Raw genomic sequence first — 19,330 nt, forward strand, 5'->3', positions numbered from 1 at the left:
ACATTCATCATAGGAGGGGACTTTCTTTATGAAATGTGAGCTTCACAAGTACTAATGTAAGGAAGATGCATTCGGTATATTCGCGGGTTTTCTCAGGCCAAATTTTACCTGTCCAATCACCGAACAGAGGGGGTGGCTGAGAACGATGACGTTGAGGTTGTGCGCTAGTTTGAGCATGACATACGTCGGGACCAAACGTTATCGATTGGTTATGGCAGATCCAGAGTGGCTCTGGGCAGATCCAATAGTTTTAAACTTCAATAGAGTACTCGCCTTCAAGGAAGTTAATACTTGGCAATGGAAAGTGGCCAGACTCTCTGTACATTATGAAATGTATGAGAGTATGGCAGGACCAGGCTAGTTTAACGTAGCATATTCCAATGTCTGCTCACGCTAGTGACCGCACCAGAGCAAGCACACTTTCGCAGTTCCTCCGGAAATGCTTTCTAGTTATTATTATTCCTCTGGCATGGGAGTCTATGGCAGCCCATAGAACAGTCTGGTGAAAAGTTGGGAAATTTGGCACACTCATTGGGGACAGTGCCATGATTAATTTCCCCAAGTTTCATGTCGGCACCTTGAGCGCTCTAGCACCACCAACAGGCCACAGTTGGATGTGCATTCACGCACATAACTTTTGACCTGTTGACCCGGTTGTCAAAAATGAGGTATCGTTGGAATCCTTGGACCAAGCCAAGAGTTCAACACACCCAATGACGTCAATTTCCGCCATGATGGTTTTTACGCCATACTTCCGCCAAACAGGTCACAAATTTTGTCCGATCGACACCAAACTTGACACACATTATCTTCAGACCATGCCTCATACAGGTCGTGCTTTTGGTCTTCAAATCTAAAACCATTCGCCTGTGACAGCCAATCGAAATGGGCGGCTAAGGCGCCAAACAAGAAGTGAGCTCATATCTCAGCAACCCTTTCATGTATCATAACCAAACTTAGTACATAGGCTCATGACCCCATCAGGACACTCAAAAATGTTGTGACCTTTGACCTCTATGGGGAGCTGCAATTAGCAAAAATGCATTTTGGCCTGTAGCTCTTGATGTGTTTAGAATTAAAATGTATCAGTGGAATCTGGTAATACTGTGGGAGGTCCCTAGGGCGACACATGCCAACTTGTGATGTCACTGTAATCGATTCGGCCGCCATATTGAAATCCATCAAAAACACTAAAACAATTTCACAAGTCACAAATTTCATCTGATCTTCACCACATTTTACGCATGACCATCTACAGCACAAGCCTAACAAATGCTGTGCTTTTCGTAGCCATATTTAAAACTGATTGCCCTTAAGAGCCAATTGAAATTGACGGCGAAACCGCCAAACAGGAAGTGAGCTCATATCTCAGGAACCCTTTCATGCATTAAAACCAAACTTAGTACATGGACTTCAGATCCCATTTGGAGGTTGCGCGAGAAATTTGGTGACTTTTGACCTCTAGAGGTCGCTGCAATTAGCAAAAATGCATTGCATTTCATTGTACCTCCCTATCTTTCAGATAGAACTGTTGATGTGTTTGGAATTAAAACTTAATAGCAGTGTCTTTTAATACTGTTCAGACTTACCCTTATATATATTTTGATTTTTGAAGCCATATCACAAGCGTTTGCCCAACACAGCCAATCGAAATCCGCTGTGATGCCGCCAAACAGAAAGTGACCTTATATCTCAGTCAATCATTGATTGCTAGACACCTTACTCCGACAGCTTACGCCCATATGTCTGATGTAACATGGCAACTTCAGCCAAACTGCTTGGCCCCCTCATTGCTACAGTTTTCTTTTTTCTTCTTTACTTTTTAAACAATTCTTTGACTATTGCCCTTCTATGCTTTAGCTATTCCTGTTTGCTTTTGTTTATGTAAAGCACATTGAATGACTTCTGTGTATAAAATGCGCTGTATAAATAAACTTGACTTGACTTGACACATACACACTATTTATTGACTTTACTGTTGTGATTTCAGTTTGATTTTGGGGGCTGGCTTCCCAACAGTCCAAACTCACTGCAGTCTGGAGCGCCGCAAAGCAAAGATGATATCACAGAAGCCGACCTCCTGAACACACTCCCCGACATCAACACCTCTGTCTGGGGCATGGCCGGTGCCTGGATCACCAGCAAGAAGGGTGCAGACTTTGTGAGTCATCTAAACCCACCCACTCACCACCACCACCAAATACACACACACACACACACACACACTCATAGTCCTTGCATCTATAGAATTGCTTGGCATCTATATACACACACAAACACATAGCACAAGCACAGGCAGACAGCCATGCTCACATAAATATAATTTAAACTCATACTTATACTCTCTGTCTCCTCCCTGTAGTCCTTTCTTCCTTTCTCTACTCATATCTCGAACACCACCTTTAATCCCCCTCCCCCTCCCACCAGGTGTCTCTGGGCCAACACTCTGAGAAGTACTTCTCTGAGCCGGAGGTGCTCTCCCTGACTGACAAACTGAAGGAGGAGCTGAAGGAGATCAGTGAGAAGATAAAGGAGAGAAACAAAGAGAAAAAGCGGCCCTACACCTACCTGGACCCAGAAAAAATAGAAAACAGCATTACCATTTAACACACACACAGACACACACACACACACACACACACACTAATACTTTTTCACTCACACACACATTTTCTATATATTTGCACCCTCTGTTGTTTTGGCAACTGCATTGTTGACACCTTTTCTGGTTGTCTGACTTTGGTGTGTAGCCATGCTGTGATGTTGTCAGGGAAGACGTAGATAGTTCTTCTATGAGTTGAAGAAGCAGAAAGACAGAAATGCTCGCCAGTCTCTTTTTCCACTCCTCCAAACATTTTGATTAAGTGCAGTTCAACAAACTACCACTAGATGGTACAAGGTCAACAGGAAACTAAACAGTAACAGTGCAGATGTTACCATTTGCATTGTTCCTGCTCTATTTACAGTGAAGTACTTGATTATCATCATCAATGAATTTAATCACCCAAAGTGGGGAGGCAGGCAGATTTGCATCCAGTTTATTTTCCACACGACATTCTTATATCAGAATACACAGACGTCAGATTTAATTAAGTTGCACAGTTCTTTAAGCTGGCCTAATAAGTCAAGTGCCTCGGAATCTGGTTTTGTGATAGTTCTGTGCCTGTGCCTTTTCTTTTTTTTTGTGATGTTAATCTGTAAAATGTTGAATGGGATTAGAAGATGGGAATTATTTCGCTTTTGACCTGGTCTTCATGCCATTCCTTTGTCACATGACTAGAGAGAACCCTGTACTCAGTTTAAGAGAGATTAAAAAAAAGAATATTAACATATGTTTTGAATAACAAGTGGACAATGAGGTATCATTGTCTGTGAGATCACTCACTCACACACACATATACCAATGCACACAAGCACTGCAGCTTTGACACTAATGAACTCTCAACATGAATCAGTCCTATTTGGAGCCCACTAGGACTGGATGGACTCTAAAGTTATACCACCACAGTGATAAAACAGTTCCAAAAATACAAATAAAATGGATGCTGTACTCATGGCCATGACAACTTTTTTTAAAAATATAAAATCCTTTATTATTTCTACTTCTTGCTTATAGCTTCATGACTGACCTCCAAAAATCATCTTGTCTATAACAAAAAGCCAAGGCTGACTAGTGTAACCTCATTCAGTGCATTTCCGACAAAACAAAGCCACTAGTCACTGATCTATTTTCATTGATCTATTTTTGTAGGTGAAAGGGAACAGCTGGGTTTGTACCACGGGGCAATTACTTTTGAGTATCCCAATCCAATGTGTATGTCTAAATGTTCTGCTTTGGCAATGCACAAATATTTGTCATGCTAATAAAGCTCACTTGAATTGAATTGAATTGAGTCGGAGAGAGAGGAGGGGTTCAAACTAAAGATATCAATATACTAACACTGGGTATTTCACACAGAGACTAATTAAAACAAGCAGAGATACTTTTGATAAATCATTTAATCCACCAATTACATCAGAATGGATCTTAACACTGAAAGCAAAAACAACGGCTTCAAAAAGTGTGTTTGTGCAAGTCTCTTGTGATAATAATGATTCTGATCACAAACACACACACACACACACACACACACACACAAACACACACACCAGGTACCAGATGTGAGATTCTGTCTATGTCTGGAGGAGGTCCTTGGCCCAGTTTCCGTGGGACACTCCAAACTCTGTTGAGTGGAGGAATACTGTTCATCCTCTGGGCACCATTTTGTTTCTTAAAAAACAGATTAAAACTGCACTCCCTCCCAAAGACAGCCAAATGCTTTAACAGGGTTAAGAATGATATCTCTGTAGCAAGGTGTATGCATGTCAGTATGAAGGTGTGTAAAGTGTGTGTGTGTGTTTGTGTGTGTATTAGTAGGCAGAGTCTGAGCTGTGTATTGAGTCCTTGTCTCTGTCAAGCCAAAATTGCAGTGCAAGATAATTGAAGATGTCGGAATAGTCCATTCGCTCTCCCATTGTCTCTGTAGAAATGCAAAGCTCCATGAAAAGCGTCTTTTTCCGGTGGAGGTCCTTGTCCAGTGCATCATGTCCACATTCACATGGATCCTATGGATCATTTCCTGGTTTGTGAAGTTCTCTTCCTGGCGTGTCACTTCCGGCTGGAGGGACCTTTGTGGAATAGGTAAATAGACCTCTGAAATCCTGCAGTGGGACACAAGAAAAGGGTTTTAAGATGGGAAAGACCTCAAAAGCTAAAGTAGAGCCAGCACCAGAAGGAAGGGTGGATGGAAAGTCTTAAATGGATGGAAGCATAGATATGAATACAGAAAATAATATATATAAAGAGAGAGAGAGAGTGAGTGATGAAAGAGACAGATTGACAGAGGGACAGATAGCTCAGTGAATATAAATGTATGGGGAATTCTTCCTCTGCATTTGACCCATCAGTGGTTAGTGAACACATCTGTGCGGCGCGCGCTCTCTCTCTCTCTCTCTTTCTCTCTCTCTCTCACACACACACACACACACACTAACAGCAAAGTGAGTAGTGACACACATAAGGGGTAGTGAGCACACAGAAACAACCTGAGCAATAGGCACATTTCTGCGGCGCCCGGGGAGTTGCATGACAGATGTGGAAGTTAGGTGCTTTGCTCACAGGCATTTCAGCCGTGGACGTGGACATAGGAGAGTGCTGTTCAATCACTCCCCTCACCCACACTTCACTGGTTTCCTACCAGTCAAGAATCAAATCCCTTCGGTCACACATTTGATTCTCAAACCAGTAGGCCACAGCTGCCCATCTACACATCTATACAGACGGTGTTTTTCCTACCTCTGGCACTGCTGTTTGGGGTGCCCAGCAGCTCATAGCTGCTGAAGCCCACTTCTGATGTCAGGTAGCTTGTGAACTGATCTGGCTTCAAACGAATACTGCAGTAGTTTCTGTAGGTGGTCTCCTAACAAAGAAAGACAGAGCGAGAGAGGAAGAACATCAATCTCCATTTCCTTCCAAAAAGCCTTTTCTTTTTCAATCTTCTATTTATCTTCCACCCAGTCCTGTCTCCAACTAGCTGTGTATCTCCCTTTGATCTATTCATCAGCACGAGTGTGGTATTACTAGTATCTGACCTTTACATGCAACTCCCTGCCTTCTTCAAGCCATTTATTCCCCCAACTGTCACCTTCACCATCTCTCTTTGTCCCACCTCACTCCCTCCTTCCATCTCTCTTCAGCTATCCCTCTAAAGCCCACAGATCTTCTCTTCTCCATCTCTCCTCCTCCATATCAAAAGTCTCTTCCTCCTGTAGTGGTTACCTCTTTAAGCTGCTTATTGCTTTAAATATTTTTCTTCCTCACTATCTTCCTCCTACTCAGTCACTAGTTTCTTCTATCGTTCTCCATCTATCCCTCCTACCCACCCCCACCCCTCTCCGTACCGAGAGCCTCTTCCTCCTGCAGTAGCTGCTCCAGGGCTGGGACTCGAGGATGAAGAGCCCCCCTGTGCGGAGCTGCCGGTGAGCCCGGCGGAAGAGGCGCTGCAGGCCCCCGTCACCCCAGTTCAGCTGCACCCACAGCGTCAGGCCCAGGCACAGGATCACATCGTACTCCTCCTGCTGGCCCGCCAGCTGCTCTTCACTTGCCAGCACATAGTTCTCCTGTCGGGAAGACCGAGGGCACCATTAGGAAGGGAGTGGGGGTGGGCTCCATTTATTTAGGCACACAGGAAGATGTAAGGAGGGGGAGGGGGAGGGGGAGTAGCCTGGCCCCGGCCCCCTGTAGCTCAGCTCATTTTCATCTCACTGAGATACTAGTCTGGCAATGCGCTTACGTTACCCTCAGACACCAGAATGGCGGGCCAATCAGCATTTTTTTGTACATTAACTGAGAAAAATCTTTAATTTAAAAAAAAATACAGTTTAATGCAACAGCATTCCATAGATCATCATGGACCGCTAAAACAATCATTCCGCTGGGATTAATCAACACAGTTACTCTTCTGGGGCAAATACAGTGATGCCATTACAGCAGCGGTTCACAGCATTTTTTGGGTGGCGACCCCTCAGAATAATCCTGTTCCCTGCACTTTTTTACCCACTGACTGAATAATACATTCCATTTCAGTTTTACTGCTTTAGATTAGATTTAGATTGGAGTCTTGAGTTTTATGAGAAGCCATCCCCACAGGCAGTTGATGAGGCTTCTACTTAATCAACCATCACAGGTCTTACAAATGTGTAGGGTAACAGCATCGTGTTCATAACAGGTATTCCTGACCATAAAAAAACTAAAATACTAACAATAATACTGAAAATATGAATATTATAATAATAACGAATATGAATATTATAATAATAATGAATATTATTAACATTAATATTAATACCAATATTACTACCAATGTATTGACACTTGTCAAGAATGCCAATGTGAGAACAACACTGTACATGGGGAATGAAAATTAAACAAACTGGATGATCCCTTGGGGATCAATAAAGTATCCATCTATCTATCTATTTATGAAAAGTGATGTTTAATGTAGAATTAAAATATGGTATTTTTTCACACAATCTCACGACCCCCATGCTGGGTAATGCTGTTAGGGGTATGTCACAGAACAGATGACAGAAATGAGGATGGAGATGAATAATTCAGTGTAAGATTGCAATATTGGTGCAATTTAGAAGTATTTTAAAGTAAGTACTTTTTAGAAGTATATGTAGTATAGATGAAAACTAGCTATGGTGCTAACTCTAGCATATTGTATTGTGTACTTGTACTGATGTCCATCAATATGCACTGTCCCTATCTAAATAAACAATTAAACAATTAAACAATGTATGTTCCTAACAGACACGGTGCCCAAGAATGCAACACAATACAGAAAAAATCAGCAAGCTCAGTCATGGTTAGACACTGTGAGCAAACAAACGTCAAAAAGAAGAATCATTTGTGTCAGATAGTCTATATTCAAAAAAGTCAGACAGACACCCAAAACAAATAAACCAACAAACAATACATACAACGACCATAGACACAGTGATGATACACATCTCATTGTAACAAACACATAATGGTAAAAAACCTACACTACAAGAGCTACATAAGGTACGTAAGGGTGCATACCATATGAGACCATGGTGACAGCACTTTGTCAAAATGTCATAAATCATTGCATTTGAAGCTGATGTACTTAGACAAACAATATCAGCGACATACATGACACAGAGAAAGTGGCCGTTTACCTAAGCTAATAGGTCAGCAGTAACATTGCTGATCTTAGACATGAACTTGAGTTAATGATTACTACGTGGACATATCTTGAAATTAGGAAGTAGGAAATGAAAGCTGTGAAGTCCAATAACAACTCCTCCAGTTCACAGATAACCAAATCCTCAAACAGCTAACACCACAGCAGAACCAAATGTGATATCTACTTTTCTTAGTATGACAGCCACAAGTAGTAGTCTTATTACACATTTCACCATGACACTCTGGTAGTGTGTGTGTGTGTGTGTGTGTGTGTGTGTGTGTGTGTGTATGTGTGTATCTACACCAGTATCTGTAGGGATGAGTTTACATTTATTTACTTGAGCCCCTGAGTGTTTGTGGGCCTCTGATTAGATAAGAACTGACTGTGGTTCGGGATGAGACATAGCAATGTTATGAAAGTCAACAGGGTGAGCAAACTCCTGACCCACATTCAACTGGACTACATTGTGTATGTGTATGTGTATATGTGTGTGTGTGAGACAGTGAGTCAGTGAAAGAGAAAGAGTGAAAGCGATAGGGAGAGAGAGAAAGAGAGAGAGAGATTGCATTGTTCAGTGGTCATGTAATGTGACAACAGATGAAAAAGCATGAGCATATAGACGTACACACACACACATGCACACACACTTCCTTCTGGTCCTGGACTGGAAATTTGTGGCGTTGGAGAGGTGTGGCTGCATGAATACACTACTGGCTTCCCAACAAGACTAGAGAGCCAAAGAGAGGGGAGAAGGAGAAAAAAGCAAGAGAGGCAAGGAATAAGAGAGAGAGGAAGAGAGAGAGGAAGAGAGACAGAGAGAGACCAAGGCAGAGAAATCATGAGGCAAAGAGCAAGTGAGCACTGAGAGAGAGAGGGAGGAAGTTGGCTTGAGCAGCTGTAATCCAAGGTCCCTTGCAAATACACCCATCCCCCATCCTAGCCTCGAGACAGAGAGCGAGAGAGAGCGAGAGAGATGGAAAGACGGGGTGGGGGGGGGCGTTATAAGGAAGGAATTCCATCAGCTACTCATCAAATTCCACTCTTGCGTTGCATGTGCAACAATAACAAGACATGCTCTAACATAAACCCTGCATCCGATTGCAGGTCCATGTCATGAGGCGTGAGAGATGGCAAGACTTGACATGTGTGTGCGTTTGTGCGTATGTGTGTATGCGTGTGTGTGTGTGTGTGTGTGTATGTGGGGACACTGGTTGTGCCAACAGCTGTCCACAGCTATACACACACACTCTCACAGCTGCAAGACAGTGCAGGCCTTCATGCAAAGCACGTCTTGAACAGCACAAAGCACTACACTCTTTGTGAAACCACAGACACACATTTTGGCGACTGTGCATATGGGTTTGTGTGTGTGTGCATGCATGCGTGTGTGAGAGAATGTGAGTGTACAGTGACAGGTTGCTTGCTGCAGTGGCAGAGATTAAAAGTCAGACATTTTCCTATCTGTGTCTGCTAGGTTTCCCCATGAAAGGCCATTTTGTAATAGCAATTTGCACTCACCCTCCCTTCCTCTCTCACCCACTCACTCAGACAGAGGCTTTAGCCCCCTGTTGGTGTGTGTCCAGCAGAGAGTGAGAAAAAAACACAGAAGACCCCCACAATACCACAACATACAGGGCAAGAGCAAGGCATACATATCACCTATAAACCTTAGCCTACAAGTTCTGCTTCTCCTACTTCTTCCATGCATGCACACACACACAAACACACAGACACACACACACACACACACACAAAGGAACCTCCATCTTATGACCTAGCCCCACAAGAACCTCTGAAAGCGTCAAACTAATCAATCCAGCCATGCAAAAGTATCTACCAGAAGTGTAGGATTGTGTGTGCTGCCATGCCTTGCTCTGAATGACAATAGAGTGCACTCACTATCTGAAAAACAGACGGATAAAGAAATGAAATCAAGTGTCTCTGGATGTGTTGCAATACTAAAACTGAAGATTACTCAACAGAAAACACAGTCTAGTCTAGTGCGCTTATTCTAGAGTGACTTGACCTATAAAGCCAATGTTTTGTCCTCCAAACAAAAAGGCATAAACCAGTTAGTGGTGATGTATGCCTATGGGAGATTACATTAAATTAATGTGTGCTGCTTTATTTAAGTAATAAGTGAGGTGAGTAAGTATGTGCTGACTTATTGGCATGTGTTGGTGTGTTGTGTATGACTATGTGGATAGATATGAGTCATTGAGGCAGCAAGAGGCCTTATTCTCCCTTCCTGAAAAAAAAAGCAGTCTTCACCAAGATCGTTAGGTTATGACCTTACCTTCATGAAAAACACATTGTGAGGGAAGCGCACTTGTGAAGCTTCTGGAAGCAGGGGTGCAGTGATGGGTCCTCTGCAGAGACGAAATGACAGCAGGATCGGCCTCCGAGCAGCAGAGGACGCCGCTGTGAGCTGAAGGTCCATCAACGCAGTGAACACCCCTCCCACAGATTTCCCATCTTTGTCCGAATAGTTGCCTTCCTTCCCCGCCTTTTCTGCACAATGGTTAGGGCCCCCCGTTGGCTGCACTTCGGACAGGTAATGGCGCAGATTCTGCCGTGCAGCATGCACCAACCCTCCGTCAATGTCTACGCCCAAAATGTGAGCGGGATCCCAGTGCTTGGCGATAGCCAAGGTGACATGGCCAGTGTTGCAGCCGAGGTCCAAAACTTTCTTCCTGCGGAACCACTCGGGCTTTAGCACAGCCAGCCGTGGGTCCTCCAGAAGGCTTGGCCGTCTGTAACCATAGTAGCGACTGTAGTTGCCATACTTGTACTTCCGTTGAGGTTTCCGTGGCTTCTGTGATGGCTGGGAGGAGCTTGTGTGGTGGCTTCCTTTGGCCCCACCTACAATCGGAGTTTGGAAAGTTTGGCTGCTCGTCCTGTCTGAATTAAGGCCAATGGTTGGCGTAGGGGTGATTGATAGGCGTTCAGAGCGACTCACAGTGCGCCTGCGCTTTCTAAAGCGAGACGGAGGTTGTCCACAGAGGGCGGGATCTATGCTCCCAGGCGGGCGTGGCTGTGATGCTGAGCTAGGGCCAGACTGCGAATGTCGCCGTGGCAATATGGGCGGAACTACCTCATCCCTGCAATTGATGGACGTGTTGAGCTCGTACGGCAGAGGGGAGTCCTGCGCCTGGTTCACCCCTGGCAACACAGCGGCCACTCTGGGCTCCTCCGGAACTGTGCCTGCCTTCACCACCCCTGCCTTCACCACCCCTCCCCCACATGGCTCTGCAGGCTTTCCCTTCTCAGAGTCGGCCTGCTCTGGGGGTCCCACCCCATGGTGGCGATTGCGGTGCCTCCTCCTCTTGAGGGGCGAGAGCAGCACCCCATCCCCTCCCCCGCCGCCACGCCCGCTCAAGTTGAGTGGATCTGTGATGTCCTTAGGCACGAGAATCTCCACTGGCTCGCGGCCCTTGGCAGGCAGTGGCGAGGTCTCGGGTGTGTGAGCGTTGAGTGCCCGACTGACCTCCTCGTCCAGCAGGCTGTTGAGGTTGAGTGGGTCGAAGATGTTCCCGCCAAGCAGAAAATGAGAGGGAAGGACGGGCTGGCTATCCGAGGCACGGCGGCGCCGTTTGGCTGGGCCGGTAGAGGGTCGCATGCTCACGTTCATGCTGTAGCGCCGCTTGGCCAGCTTCTGGGGCCCTGGCTGGGGAGCCTGAAGGCCGTTTTTGGGCTGCAGGGGCTTCCCCCCCACACACACACCAATGGTGCCACCCTCTGTGAGCCCAACACTGGCCAACAGAGGGGCTATGGGTTCCCCTCCAGACACCATTTTAGGAGGGTGCATGTCTTTAGGGGCGTGGAGGTGAGAGAGCGAGCCCCCACCTCCATCGCCTTTCACAACTGTCTCGTTCTCCACTGACATCTCAAGCATCTCCCATGATCATCCCTGGCTGCAGTGTGCAGTGATCCTGAGAGAGAGAGAGAGAGAGAGAGAGAGAGAGAGAGAGCGAAAGAGAGAGAGAGACAGAGAGAGAGAGGACACAGGGGAATCATCCAAGCTGCAAACAACCAAACCACTTTAGGCAGATTTTCTTTAAAAATCTCCTATACTTACTCTTTGTCTTCTGAATGTGTGCCCTGGTTTACTCTCAATCAGCAAATTAGTAGGCTACCGAGGACTCCTGTATGTGCCCCCTCCAACATACACACAGCCACACACTCACATATGGTTCCTTGGGCTGTATGAGTTTGAGGTGACACTCAGCGTGTGGTGAGCACTATGACCCACACTCTCCCCTGCGTGCTTGTGCAAGATGCTGCCCCCTCTGGCTCGTACTGGGCTACGGCCATTAGCATAAGACCGCCCTTGTTACGCAGACGTCACTCCGTCTCATGAATAATGCGGTCACTCCAGAGAAGAGCTGGGCACATAAACACGGATACAGAGACTGCCCCCTCCCTCTCTCACACATACGGCACAGCCTGGTCGACCGTTTCTCCGCCTCTGCCACTGTTGAGCTGCGCCTGCCTGCCCCGTGCCCCCTCCCGTGGGTGCTCTCTAAAAAAGACAGAAAAATACACCCTTCAAGCTGTCCTCACGACAATTTTTAAGCGTGCACTGCAAGTATCCTGATTCCGCGTGCCTCATAAGAAAGTAAGCGGTAATGAAAAATCTAAATCTAAATTATATTCCTCGATAGATCGATTTATGAAAAAAATATCTGAGATGAAAAGGCACGGCTCTTTAAATGTAGTGTGTGCATGAATGCTAGTAAGCTCGCTTTCTCCTAAGTCTGAGGATCAGTACTCGGGAGATAGAACTCCTGTATCTCTCTGAGATGGAGTGTAGCCACGCTCTTATATTTCTCGACAGACCCTCGCTGAGACTAACGAGCAGCCAGTCGAACCAATGAAATACGACACTCTTTCTTGACCTCCTAGTATAAGCCAATCGTATCTTTTACCAGCCAAGCATGGGCAGGCAGTTCCCGCCTACCCTGTAATAGGTATCCCAAGCTCTGCCTGCACCAACTGTAGCCACAAAATCTCTTATTAAATGTCGCCCAAAGAAGCTTCAAATTCACGAAACAATTCATATTATAAAATGTAAACGTAGTTGAAATTAGTGTTACATGTTTTTCGTTTTCAAAGGCGCTGCTCTGTGTTATTTATATATGTGTTTCCTAAGAAAAAGGGGTTTTGCCCCGGACACCCCTATCTCGTGTAAACAATGTTTAAATGTTTTATTTCGGGGTTGGCCACTGTGACACATAAGTGTCAGCAAAACATGGAAAGTGAATCGGTCGTTTTACGTCTGTTATGCTGTTACGTAATGTAATACAACTCTTGTCAACGTCCGATTGCCGAGCCACTTGCAAGTCACCCCTCCCCCACTTACCCCCAATGTGTATGCATGGCAGGACGCAGGACCTCACCATAAGGAAATTATCGAATGCAGTGTGGTTTGGCTATGGATCAGGAGAATGCTGAAGAAGAGTCTCTGAAAGTGCACAGCAACAGGACATTACAGTATATTGCTAGGCCTATGTGTTATCCCAAATAGACGTGTTGCATGTAGTTACACTATACTTACAGTTACATCCCACTCCCATCTCAAAATAGTTGTCTAATATTTTTTTTCATGGCTCCTCTGCCCTGCTGTGTAAATAAAGAACGTTTGAGTGCAAGTGGCGGTAAATTCGAGCGCGTGATAACTGTCCAAGATTGACTGGTTATTCAGGTTCAAATTTAGAAACAGTCTGCTTGCTTCACAGAGAGAATAACGTTACACTTTCTGGGCGTTTAAGGGAAAGGACTCGAAATGGACATGAAAATTGGTAGCTGAGTAACTTTCTTTTATTTTTAACATTAACATGACTGTCAACTTACATTACCATTGAAGGCAATTTAACCTTAGCTACACTCCAATGTTATAAGTTAACGTTATAACAGCTAATGTTTTATGTAACATTCATAACTGTGACGTTAAATAACTATAAAATAATACACCAAAATGTATGTAACTTAATGTAAATACATACCAAAAACATTAGCTATCGTTTCCGATTTACGAAATTAGACATGTGTAACTTTAACGTTAATAGAAACATGTCTTGTAGATATCAAGTTAACATTAGCAGCTAGCAGCTAACTGGTCTTTAACATTGAGTCAGATTCCAATATCGCTAACTGTAGTTAGTGTTCGCTTATCTTCCACACTTTAGTGTTCGCTTATCTTCCACACTTCTCATTCAATGAACGACAGCATATGTAAAACATATCTATCAAGTCAGCCAATTTGTCTTGGCTACCTGGTGTTTATCATCTAACTAGTTTCTACCTTTTCTTTCATGTGACGATGTTAATGTTAAAGGTCAAAAGGAGAAACGTAAGTTCGCTCCTCCATCAGCTCGTGACAAGCAGCCTCATGGAAAAGAAAAGAGCGAGGATGGAGAAGACACGAAAAAAGAAGTAAAAACCCATAGAGAGATGGAAGAAAAGACGACAACAGATACAGTCGAACAGGACATTGTTGGTATCAAAAAGACGAGTGAGAAGCACACGCCTTTAGCAGGTCTTAATAAGAAAGGCACAGGAGAAAAAAATAAGGCAGGAAATACAAAAGTTATTACTGAAGGTGGTCAAGCAGGGGATAGGCCCATGGAAAATTCTATTGTAAGTCAGTCTCTCTCAGATGATGGACCAGAGGGGGAGGTTACCGGACAGAAAGATAAAAAGGAGAAAGTGAAGAATAAACAGCAAGAACCAGCCACAGGTGGAGACAAAGATACAAATGGAATGCCAAGTAAAAACAAACATTTGCAGAAGACAGGGGAGAGTGCACAAAGAGAGAAGAAGGAGAAAAAGAGGAGAGAAAATGTATGTATGCCCAAGATCAAAGAGAAAGAGGTATTGAGCAAAGTCTTTGAGAGTAGTAGGCCTATATGCTGCCTTGTAGATGAGAGAAGTGATTCATAAGTCCCTCGCAAAACGTTATGGTTAAGTTGTTTTGATCACTAACCTGTGTGCATAAATTTAAGGGGGTGACTGGGTATAGATTTATCTGCAAAGTAGCAAACACCCCTTACTGAAAATTTTAGAATATGTAGCATTTGTTTTGTGACACATTTCTCAGTTACAAACTAGAGTTTAATTATTTCCTGTACTAATTACAACCAGCCTGGTGTTGAATATATCCATAGCCATTTTGGAATAGTTGAGCTACTCCCAACTTTTTTGTGAAGGTTTCAGCATTAAATGCAATATTCTTACAATGCTACACGACACATGCCACATTAGATATTCTCAGTTAGTCGCTCATTTTTCTGTGTCTTCTCCTGAAAGGTTAATGAAAGTGATATGGTCAGGGTCTCATCCAGCCAAACACCAGTTACTGCTAGGTTGTTCTCCATTTTGACCCTGACCGTAGGTCTATTAATAGCCCAGTAGAAGGAGTAAAACTTGAGAGTATGTCTGACTGTTACAGCTGTGCTATTTAGTAACACCCAGATAATGTATATTTATTGTGTTACAACCCAGTGCCAAGGCTGTAATAGATTGTAGTCTATGGTACAGATCATATATGTTAGAATTACAGGAGGTAGAGACAAGAGTGGATTGGATGTGTCAGTAGATCAATGCAATCACACACATATGCCTTGTCTCAGATGATGAATCATTCAAGTCCCCCTTGGTATGACACACAAAAACTTGTGTGCATGTCGTAGCGCATGCAAATGCTCCTTTTGGTCTCTTCCTCTTTCCTGTACAAACAGAGAGCTGTAGCGAGTGATTGTCTGCTCAAATTTTTCATTTAGAAACCATCAAAATAGGTTTAGCACTAGTTTTGCATTCATCCCCCCATCTCCATTGTTTTTCTTTTGCTACTCATTGCCCTTTTATACTTTTATTTCTTTTAGGCTCCAGTAGCATTGACAGACAGTCAATATGAAGATCTCTTTGATAACGTATTGGGTGCTGCACAATTGGAGACCTGCATGGGTACGTGAAGAGCACTCTCTGTGTGTCTGTGTGTGTGTGTGTCTGTGTGTGTGTGTGTGTGTGTGTGTGTGTGTGTGTGTGTGTGTGTGTGTGTGTGTGTGTGTGTGTGTTGAACCGTTATTTTGCTTGTGTCTCTGTGTGACTGTTGTGTTTCTGCAGAGGATGCCAGAGCCATGCTGAGTGAGGTGGAGTTGTTGCAGGCTAGCATAGACCAGGAAGTGAACAAGTAAATACACACACACACACACACACACACACACACACACACACACACATACATTTTATAGGCACTTTTAATAAACTTATAGTAAAGTCAAGGCATAGATATTTTATTACTACCTTTAACTCTCTAAATAATAATGAGTATTGAATCCACAAAAACATGAATTTTGTCATGAACGTTGCCACACAGAAGCTGCACACATGCACATACTGTATGTTGATGGAAATGATTATCAGGCAGGGCTTAAAATTAATTTTTCAAAATGGGGGAGAATTCCCCCCTTAGGTTATTCATGTAGGGGGGATTTACACAATTTGGGGGGGGGGTCGATTCTGATACCAAGTCAAGAATTGCGATTTCAATACTTCGATACTTTTTTTAAAAAAGTGTTTGATTTTGGGGCCCCCACCACCCTGACGTCATCAGTAATATATACTGTAGTGGGATCATTCACAACAGTGGACATCCTAGATTCTGCTTGACTCTCTCCACACACACAAACACACACTGAAAATGATAGCTTATGTGATGTGTTTCTATCATATATTTTTTAATTCATATAGAGTGTATTTATTTAATAATGCATTTTTTTAAAGTATAGCATTTTACTAGTAATTACTAGTAGCTAAACATATTTAGTAATTTGAATGCCTCATATTGACGTTTAACCTATAACACTTAGGCATATCTTTAATGTGGTGTGTAGGTCCAATTGAGTGCACATTGCTGATGAGTAGGTGTAATTGAGTGCCTGTCACTTTAAGAAAATACGTGAGAGTAATTCTATGGAGTAATTAGCCCCCCTTCAACCTGACGGTTTTAGGCTATAGTCGCTAGTGAATAAAAGTTGTGCATAGTGCGGTATGTGTATACAAATCATTATGTTTTCTATGTCATTAGATACAATAAATGTTCAAAAAACTAACATGTCGAAGACAATCTTTCTGGGATCAAGTGTTGACGTGACCTGAGCTAGCAGGATAGTTACCAAGGAGCTCTTTCCAGATGTAAAAGTTTGCCATGGTAGCGTAGCCTATTTGCGTAAGCGCAAAGTGGTTCTCTCTCTCTCTCTCTCTCTCTCTCCGTGTGTGTGTGTGCGTCTGCATGAGGCTATGTTCAATTCAACTCGGTAGTTGATCAGTCCGGTCAATAGCACCGCATTCACGCCACTTAATGATTAGGCTATATTAACGTCATCAGACAGACTGTAAAAGTGTATGCGGGAATTTCTCGCATTATGATGGCTAGAGTTGCGGGACTTGAACAAATTATGCGCAATACCCGCAATCCCGCAGTGAAATTTAAGCCCTGTCAGGTAAGTGGTAAGCCCAAGTGTGCACAATAATGTACAGTGACTGGAATGAGTCAATGAATGAATCTAGGATGAATCAACAGACAGCAGCTTTTTATGGCTTAAAAGAAAGAGCAGAATACACATGCAACTTAGGTAATATGTATGCTAATGTATGTGTGTCTGTGTGTGATTGCAGGATGAGGGAAGAGAGGGAGGATGACGAACGGGAGATCTATGAGGACAGGACAGAGAAGATGCACCATCGCCACAAAGAAAGAGAAGAGAAAGGTGTGAAGAGTGGGAGCCAGAAGAGGAGAAAAGAGGATGATAGCGAGGCAGATGAATGTATGTAGCTTCTGTCAGATCAGTACTGCATTATGTGCTATATAAAAGTATAGTATAGTGTGCAGGTGTGCTGCCAGATACTTTAGCCCTATGAAGAAATACGATATTGCTGTGTGTGTGTGTGAGATACAGAGAGAGGGGGAGAGAGAGAAAGAAAGTGAGAGTGAAAGTTGTGACTAAATCATGAGAATGTGGTTAGATGGTTAATATGTGTGTAACCGCGTGTACATTTGCGTTTGTTTAGATGATTCGTGGGTTCAGTGCAGTAGAGTAGAATGTAAGAAGTGGAGAAGGCTGCAGGACTATACAGACCCTTCAACCCTACCCAAAAACTGGACCTGTAGAGAGAACACGGGTATGTGTGCACATACGCACACAAGAAAATTAACACATGCATCTTCGCATCAGCAAGTGCGCTGATCTCAGATTTAGCTCTCATTCCAGGTCTGAGATTACACTGTATCACATATTACTGTATCACATATGGAGAGTGTTGGGGACAACAAGTTAAATAGTAACACGTTACTGTAATTTAATTACTTTATTGGGTAACAAAGTAAGGTAAACAAATTACAGTTCAAATTTCAGTAACTACTTACAGTTACTGAATAACTGAAACGTCCATTCCTGCATTACTCACAGTCTCTCTAATAAATTGACTTAGGTTTTCCATAGCAGCATGCAGTAATTGCCTATTTAAAATATAGATTAGCCTAGATAAATTATTGTTTCATTGTAGAGATGTGCACAGGGAGAGCACGCAGTCTCACTGCACCGCTCTCCCTCAAATGTGTTGGCTTCAGGCCCCCCCAAGGACTGTTCATGCAGACTACAGCTGGCGCGGTGTAGCCTACACAACTTTGTTCAAATTTGATGCATTCAATTTTAACTCTGCAAAGTTAATAGCCTACTTATCACAACGTTTTCAATTGCAAATGCTACGTAATTTATTCAAATGGCTCTCTACTGAACTACCTGTAATTTTTGGAGGACGAAGAGAAAGCACCCATTTGATAATTTAGCCAGTAGTTGAGAAATAACTTTAAAAAAGAATCTGTAGGCCTATTGGCTGTTGGCTATCCTTAAAGGAGTACCGTCACACTGATGTGACGGGAATGTTGAGAAATGCACATTCTAAAGAATATCTGGGTTCATTGAATTCAACATAGAATTTTAGAACCTTCAATTGTTGCGGAACTTAGAACGTTCAAAAACCTACACCTTTAAGGGTTAAACTATCTGGCGGATGTTTTAACAGGTAAGCTACAAGAAAGAGGCTTGGCCAACTGTTTGGCCCATGTTCTGGTTCATAAATGAAGTTGCATACCATAACTTCCAAACTCTTCACTGCACTGTAGCCAATTAACTGCATGACAGTTGGCTGTTTATAATTTTCTTTTTTTTTTTCACTTTATACAGCACAACTAGGCTACACACTTGGCTATGGAACGCACACATTATGTTTGCACAGGAGAGAGAATAAGAATGCACACACGCAGTGATTATATAATTTGTAGGCTATTTGTGGCTTGTTAGTTACCAGCAAACAATGTTTAGTTAATTCACTAACTCAAGACTTCAAGGCCATTGTATAAAATGTTTTTTTAGCAACAAAAACAGAAAATATGCAGGCAGCAAAGGTAGAGGAGTCATTTCAGATGGAAGAACAAGATATGCATGTCAAAACGTCAGCATTAAATGCGTCAATTATAGAAACTTTCAGCGACAGCTGAATCAGTATTCAGAGCA

At 43.3% G+C, this 19,330-nt stretch overlaps 3 protein-coding genes across 9 annotated transcripts in view; 2 read left to right on the plus strand and 1 right to left on the minus strand.

Annotated features, from left to right (window-relative positions):
- LOC121689558 (hydroperoxide isomerase ALOXE3-like) overlaps positions 1 to 3,792 on the plus strand; it is a 39,889-nt gene extending 36,097 nt beyond the window's left edge. For 2 of the 3 annotated variants that reach the window (XM_042069450.1, XM_042069451.1), the window contains one exon: positions 1,616 to 2,084. In XM_042069450.1, coding sequence (XP_041925384.1) covers positions 1,616 to 1,663 — 48 coding nt within the window. In that variant the 3' untranslated portion in view covers positions 1,664 to 2,084. Of the gene's footprint in view, positions 1 to 1,615; positions 2,162 to 2,427 lie in introns of those variants that run through there. The other variant, XM_042069449.1, reaches the window with a different exon arrangement.
- Positions 3,793 to 3,981: 189 nt separating this feature from the next.
- mepceb (methylphosphate capping enzyme b) lies at positions 3,982 to 12,605 on the minus strand. The gene is made up of 5 exons (XM_042069453.1): positions 11,833 to 12,605; positions 10,051 to 11,686; positions 5,941 to 6,159; positions 5,336 to 5,459; positions 3,982 to 4,701 (listed from the first exon to the last, which is right to left on the minus strand). Exons 2-5 carry the CDS (start codon positions 11,647 to 11,649, stop codon positions 4,649 to 4,651), a joined length of 1,995 nt encoding a protein of 664 aa, XP_041925387.1. The 5' UTR covers positions 11,650 to 11,686; positions 11,833 to 12,605; the 3' UTR covers positions 3,982 to 4,648.
- An 801-nt stretch (positions 12,606 to 13,406) lies between these two features.
- LOC121689554 (zinc finger CW-type PWWP domain protein 1-like) overlaps positions 13,407 to 19,330 on the plus strand; it is a 35,267-nt gene continuing 29,343 nt past the window's right edge. For 3 of the 5 annotated variants that reach the window (XM_042069436.1, XM_042069438.1, XM_042069437.1), the window contains exons 1-6: positions 13,407 to 13,555; positions 14,092 to 14,597; positions 15,638 to 15,719; positions 15,879 to 15,945; positions 17,433 to 17,581; positions 17,826 to 17,936. In XM_042069436.1, coding sequence (XP_041925370.1) covers positions 13,540 to 13,555; positions 14,092 to 14,597; positions 15,638 to 15,719; positions 15,879 to 15,945; positions 17,433 to 17,581; positions 17,826 to 17,936 — 931 coding nt within the window. In that variant the 5' untranslated portion in view covers positions 13,407 to 13,539. The remainder of the gene's footprint in view (positions 13,556 to 14,091; positions 14,598 to 15,637; positions 15,720 to 15,878; positions 15,946 to 17,432; positions 17,582 to 17,825; positions 17,937 to 19,330) is intronic. The other 2 variants (XM_042069439.1, XM_042069440.1) reach the window with 2 other exon arrangements.

This window comes from Alosa sapidissima, chromosome 18, assembly GCF_018492685.1.
Source record: "Alosa sapidissima isolate fAloSap1 chromosome 18, fAloSap1.pri, whole genome shotgun sequence".
NCBI lineage: Eukaryota > Metazoa > Chordata > Actinopteri > Clupeiformes > Clupeidae > Alosa > Alosa sapidissima.

What these genes read in the sequence shown, in the direction of transcription:
- mepceb (XM_042069453.1), bottom strand. Translation starts at nt 11,649, where the DNA reads ATGCTTGAGATGTCAGTGGAGAACGAGACAGTTGTGAAAGGCGATGGA. An exon ending in ACAATGTGTTTTTCATGAAG is followed by an intron (nt 6,160 to 10,050) that starts GTAAGGTCATAA and finishes TCTTCCCGACAG; the next exon opens with GAGAACTATGTGCTGGCAAG. An exon ending in GCAGGAGGAAGAGGCTCTCG is followed by an intron (nt 5,460 to 5,940) that starts GTACGGAGAGGG and finishes TTTCTTTGTTAG; the next exon opens with GAGACCACCTACAGAAACTA.